At 44.5% G+C, this 6,654-nt stretch overlaps 1 protein-coding gene across 1 annotated transcript; it reads left to right on the top strand.

Moving 5' to 3' along the window:
- Positions 1 to 420: 420 nt before the first annotated feature.
- Positions 421 to 981, top strand: LOC136531744 (uncharacterized). Its single transcript, XM_066524390.1, has one exon. The coding sequence runs from the start codon at positions 421 to 423 to the stop codon at positions 979 to 981; it is 561 nt and encodes a 186-aa protein (XP_066380487.1).
- Positions 982 to 6,654: the final 5,673 nt, after the last annotated feature.

Genomic DNA, 6,654 nt, shown 5'->3' with positions numbered 1-6,654 from the left:
CCTATCTAAGAAGCTATCTAACTATATCTATGTACCTATGTATCTATGTTTCTATCCATCTACATATCTATCTCACTAGATCACTAACTAAATCAACTACATGAGTCATCATATTAACTAGTAAATAACAAATGTCAAAACTACTACACTATAATCAAAGCTAACTAAGTACGCACATTGCAAATTCATAATTTTTACCTGTTCGACGACGGAGTCGCAGCGGACGTCGGGCGTGGGTCAAGCCGATGAGCCGGGCTGGCGGTGGCACGGCGGGGCGCTGCAGGTGCCAGGGCTAGTAAATAACAAATGTTAAAACTACTACACTACAATCAAAGCTAACTAAGTACACACATTGCAAATTCATATTTTTTACCTGTCTGACGACGGAGTCGCAGCGAATGCCGGGCGTGGGTCCGGCCGATGAGCCGGGCCGGCGATGGCACGGCCGAGCACTGCAGGTGCCGGGGCCGGCGGGGGCGCGGCCAAGGATGGCGGTGGCGCACAACGGGCGCGGGATGCCCGGCGCTCTGCTCGGTGAGGCCGGCTCGGCAGGCGCGGCTGAGGCCGGCGGTGGCGGGCGGCACGGTCACGGTCACGGCACCGGCGCGGCGGGGCGCGGCCAAGGCGCCTGCAGGCGAGGGTAGCACATCGGCCGAGGTGATGGAGCGGCGCAAGCGCAGGGACAGGCGAGGGCGCGGCACGGCGCGGGCGGCCGGCGCTGGTGCTAGGCGCGGTGGTCCGACACGGGCACGGGCGGGACGCGGCCGCGTTGGCGGCGCGGCGCGGGCGGTTGGGCGCGGGACGGCCGCGGGGACCGGTGAGGAGACCGGCGCGGCGCGGGTGGCCGACGATAGCGTGGGGCGCGGCGGGGCGCCCGGGCGTGGCGAGGCACGGGAGCAGGCGAGGGCGAGGCCGCGCGGGCTCGGTCGGCCGGGGGCGGGAGAGGGCGCGGGCGGCGTCGGCGGTGCGCTGCTCGGGTGAGGGAGGTGCGAGAGAGAGAGGGAGAGGAGGAGAGACAGGATTGGGCCCATACGTAAGAAAGGCTCGGCGTCAAGATCTACGGTGCCGAGCTCGGTGCCAAGGTTACTGGCGTCGAGATGTCTGTCATGTCACCGCCACGTCTACTTCGAATCCAAGATCTCGATGTCAGGGACGCTAGCGCCAAAAAGAGTGTAAGCTCGGTGCCAGCAACGATGGTGCCGAGCTAATGATCTAGATTTTAAAATATTTCCTCTATGGACATATTTATAATTTTTTTAAAAAAGCTAAAAAAATAAAAAATTCCGTCGTTGGGCTCGCACGTTCTCCTAGGAAACTCCATCTCTGATATTCAATGCTGTGCGTCCCTACACTCTCCACTTCTCATATTGACAAGGAAAACCTAGCTCGATGTCATCGTCCTTACCAAGATTCGACACACTAGTTGTGACACAAATATCAGATATGACTGGTAGGACCCAAAGGCAAAAAGTCAGACGTGAAATTGTGACTAAAATTTGAAATTTAACAAATTTCATCCGAATGAAAAAGAGTACGATCAATATTCGGCCGACGTGGCAAGTCTTGGTCCTTGCCGAAGGGAACATGGAAATCCATCTGAACGTTATCTTTACTTATATTTAATGACGGGCACTTTTGACCGCCGATAACATAGAACATAGAAAGGCAGTCTCAATGAGGACGTAGGAGTTTCATACACATTAAATAAAGTAACGTGTCAACAAAAATTACTGTCTTGCATGCATCGAGGAAGAGAGAAGATTGAGGTTTTAGGGCCATGAAACTAGCTGGAGCGTGTTTAGTTCCCACCCCAAAATCCAAAAGAGTGCTACAGTGCCTATCATATAGAATCTTGCGATACAGGCATGGAGTATTAAATGTAGACGAAAAAAACTAATTACACAGTTTAGTTGGAAATTGCGAGACGAACGTTTTGAGCCTAATTAATCCACGATTGAACACTATTTACCAAATAAAAATAAAAATACTACGATAGCCCAAATTCCTAAATTTGGACAACTAAACACGCTCGTATGAAACTTGCACTGAGCCGGTTTCATTCGTTTCACTCTATGGCCCTCCTGCTCCCTTCATGTTTGTCCGTTCGGTCAAATCTCCATGGCCCACCTGCTCCTCTTCACGTTTCTCCATTTCTCTGATTTTTTTTTTTTTTTGCATTTGTTTATTTTGTCTCTACAGACTGCATGTATGTCGACGAATACCAGGAAAAAAGTATACCATATAATCGGCCTATTTGCTGGTTGGTTTCTGAGCTGGTTTGGACTGGCTGGTGCTGGTTTGTTGTGAGAGAAAAATATTATTGGCTGACTGATTTGAGCTGGCTGAAACCAACAAACGGATAGGCTAAATATAATCATGAGCGGATCCATAGTCAAATGTCTAGGTACGACCGCACTCAGAGAAAAATAAAAAAATAATAGTAAGAGCTAAAATTTTACCATATTTACACCCATATGTTACAAAGATTTGCACTCACGAGACAAGCGCACCACTTGGTTTTGCTCTAACTCGGCCACTGGATATAATATAATATGTTGTGTAAAGTGTAATATTTCATATGTCAACGAACATGACAGTAACATATATAATATAATATGTTGCGGGTAATGTAGTATTCTAATGTGTTAGTTTTTTTTAATATAAAATAGCTACATAGGTCACATGACACAACTCATAACAAGTACCCTATGAAACAGCAAACTAAAAGTGTGGACTGATGGAGCCTGTTTCATTAACAGCTACCAATGTTGTGATGTCTTGGAAACAGTTGGATGAAATCTTCCATTGAGATTGGCCTAAGGGCATGTACAACCCACAGACGGGGTCCGTCTCTAAATGTCTCGAATCTATCATACACATAGGTATAAAGGTAAGCCATATAACTCATAGACAAGAGTCCGTTTCTAATCTGTTTAATACTTTACATGTAGCTAAGATCAACTATAAATAATTTTTTATACATCATTGTGTGGCTATTTGATAGAAAATGTATCAAGGATAAATAAGAGCAACATGATTACAATATTTTTTACAACCATCAATATAATAATTATGTTATATATAGTTGCGACGTCTTTTGTCTAATTTTTTTTAACTGGGCAGAAATTTAACTAGGAAGCATTCAGGTAACTAGTAGATAAGATTCAGATAACTAGTAGATAACACGAAGATATATATCTGAAAAACAGGAAGACACCTTCCAATTCCAAACCAAAGAACAGGGCTGTTTTCGAGAGTCTAAAATTCAGAACTGAAAACAGGATAACTGGAAAAAGGAAAACATTGCTGAAGGTTCAGAAGACTTGATCTGAGCCCTTGAGAGTCTATTCACTAGCAGCATTCGTGCTTCATGTCTACATTGCTACATTCAGTCATCAAAACAATTCTCTCACAATAAATCTGAATGGTACGGAAAGCCAAGGCAAATAGCACATCAACAGATACCCTATGCAGCCACTTTAAATCTGATTGTAGTCTGAACATCCAGCTTCTTATACAACTCACTACTTTGTATTTTGAGCAGGTGGCTCTTCCGATTTCAGAACTGATAGCACCCTGCTGAACAAGGTATCCAAGTAGCACTGCACATAATCTCGCTGAACAACCAAATAGTAATAATTAACAATAATGCAGATATGATGCAATTTGCATCTTAGCCGTACTGCATCTAGGCATTCTAATACAATAATTAAGAGTCTGTCTACCCAACAACTATGTGTTTTATACAGTTTTAACACATGAATTTTTTTGCACAATAGAATTAAGATCCAACAGCCTCCACTCTCTTTCTACCTCCAACATCCAGCCTTCTTCTACCTCCAGACAATCACAAATCTCAATATCACAGATCCACAGATCACAAGAAACAATTTTTTTATATGAAAGGACAAATCACATATGGCAGAAGAGGAGGAGAGACATGTCCAGCCAGCAGACGTGTGCGTGCTTCGTCCAGCCAGCAGGTCCAGCCAGCAGACGCGTGCGTGCTTCGTCCAGCCAGCACATGTGCGTGCTTGCGTGCGTTGCGGAGCAGGGGTATGGGAGCAGCAGAACTGAGGGAGACATACAAAAAAAATCGTGTGTTTTTTTACTAAAACGCGTGTGTGTTGTATAGCATTTCTGAATAATAAAACAACAAGGTGCATAAGCCATACGCCCCATACCAGTGAAGTCGATCACGTACAGGTCCATCATGTTGCTCCCACCGCACCCAACGCAGCCGCTCCCGCCGCCGGCGTGCCCGGGCTCTTCCGCTCCAAGACCGACGCCGCCCCAATGCCATACATGGGCTCTTCCGCCCCAAAAGCTGGTGAAGAGAAGGGTAGATTTGGCGCGTAGAATCCTTCTTGCGCGCGCCCTCAACTTCCTCTGCGGACGCGCCCGCACTATATCCGTGGGCTCGTCGACTTGAGGAGCCCCTCCCGTACAACGCGTCTCCAGCGGTTGAGAGCGTCTTGGAGCACACGCCCTCGCCGTCGACTCGTGAGGCGACGAGGAGAGCGTCGACTCGTGAGACCGGGGTTGTTTTCGCAAAATTCACGCGCTAGAGATGGCACCAGAAGACGTGTTGTACGTGCCCTAAGAGGCTAAGAGCAAGGCTAATAATACAGCCGACTTTGGATGTGTGGAAACTTAAAGCCAATCTATCAGTACACTCGTATAATAGTTAGTCAGCTTATAATCCACTTATCTGTCTCACATAACTTTTTAGTTCCTGTGCATAAGATGTCTGTAAATTTACAGTATACAGCCGACTGTTGGCTGTATGGAAACTTAAAGCCAATCTATCAGCACACTCGTATAATAGTTAGTCAGCTTACAGTCCACTTATCTGTCTCACATAACTTTTTAGTTCATGTGCATAAGATGTCTGTAAATTTACAGTCTGCTGCAGACTGTAAATTTACAGACATCTTATGCACAGGAACTAAAAAGTTATGTGAGACAGATAAGTGGACTGTAAGCTGACTAACTATTATACGAGTGTGCTGATATATTGGCTTTAAGTTTCCATATAGCCAACAGTCGACTGTATTATTAGCCTTGCTCTTAGCCTCTTAGGGCACGTACAACGCGTCTTCTGGTGCCGTCTCCAGCGCGTGAATTTGTTGTTTTCGCAAAATTCACGCGCTGGAGACGGCACCAGAAGACGCGTTGTACGTGCCCTAAGAGGCTAAGAGCAAGGCTAATAATACAGCCGACTGTTGGCTGTATGGAAACTTAAAGCTAATCTATCAGCACACTCGTATAATAGTTAGTCAGCTTACAGCACATAACTTTTTAGATTCTGTGCATAAGATGTCTGTAAATTTACAGTCTGCTACAGCCAACTGTTGGCTGTATGGAAACTTAAAGCCAATCTATCAACACACTCGTATAATAGTTAGTCAGCTTTAAGTCCACTTATCTATCTCACATAACTTTTTTAGTTCCTGTGCATAAGGTGTCTGTAAATTTACAGTCTATTTCTCTTTCCTCTCCTCATCTCTCTCCTCTACGGCAGCATGCACCGTGGTTGCGGTGCTTTATTATACTTTCTCTAACGAAGACCGGAGAGTGCCGCTTGGCCAGCAAAGCCGTACTGAAAAGCACGCCCCTGAAGAAGATCATGAGCCCAGATCAAAAGATACTGGTTCCCAAATGGGTTTCGTATTCTGCTCTTGGTCTTGTTTAGATTGGGGTTAGGAATCAGTATTTGGTACTGTAGCATTTTCGTTTATATTTGATAATTATTGTCCAATCATGACCTAACTAGGCTCAAAAGATTCGTCTCGTAATTTACAATCAAACTGTGTAATTAGTTATTTTTTATCTATATTTAATACTCCATACATGTGTCTAAAGATTTAATGTGATGGAGGCCCTTGTCTTTTTCAGTGCTGAAGTCGTTGTCGTTGGTACGAAAGACAAGGTGCATCAGATATTCAGATCACTAGCTTCGCCGATAAGTGGACGACGATACTGATACTCAAATCAACTCCACTAGTACACCCTGTTCACTTAGACTTATACACCATATTTTTTTTAATCAATAAATAGTATTTTTCTCTCATATTAAATTAGTCAACGGTACTTTTAATTATCATTTATCAACCAAACAAGTCCACGAGAACAGAGGCGATAGTCTAGCACACTAGTTCCGGTGGAGTGCGGTCTCGATCGGTCATTAACACTTGTTGCATACGGACAACTGGATATTTATGCAAGCATGGCAGCTATTGCCCAATCACTGAACGACAGGAAACGTGGATCGATGGTGCCGTACAACCAAGTTTATTTATTCACAGAATGTTATGTTTGAGTTTTCAGTGAAGTTATTTAGCCTTAAAATAGTTTTCTAAAAACCAGGAAAAAAAACAATCCAAATTCATGGTTTGGAAAATAGTATTCACGTTATTTGTCAGCATGCTCAGAGTTCCTTAGCAAAGGGCATGCTTAGATTTAGATTTGGGCATGCTTAGATTTAGATTTATTTTGAAATTAAATTTAGGAAGTATTCGGAACAAGCTCAAATTTTTCATGGCATCCATGAAAATTTATGGTGCTCTATTGAAACGATGCCCGCATGTATCTGTCAAGGTCTCTAGGTTACATAGAAACTTGTTATCATCACTGCCTTACGGGGTTAGCATG

Source organism: Miscanthus floridulus, unplaced genomic scaffold (assembly GCF_019320115.1).
Source record: "Miscanthus floridulus cultivar M001 unplaced genomic scaffold, ASM1932011v1 fs_42_2, whole genome shotgun sequence".
Lineage (NCBI taxonomy): Eukaryota > Viridiplantae > Streptophyta > Magnoliopsida > Poales > Poaceae > Miscanthus > Miscanthus floridulus.
This window is presented reverse-complemented; position numbering and strand designations above follow the sequence as displayed.

Excerpts from the sequence above, each read along its gene's own strand:
- LOC136531744 (XM_066524390.1), top strand. The coding sequence starts at position 421 with ATGAGCCGGGCCGGCGATGGCACGGCCGAGCACTGCAGGTGCCGGGGC.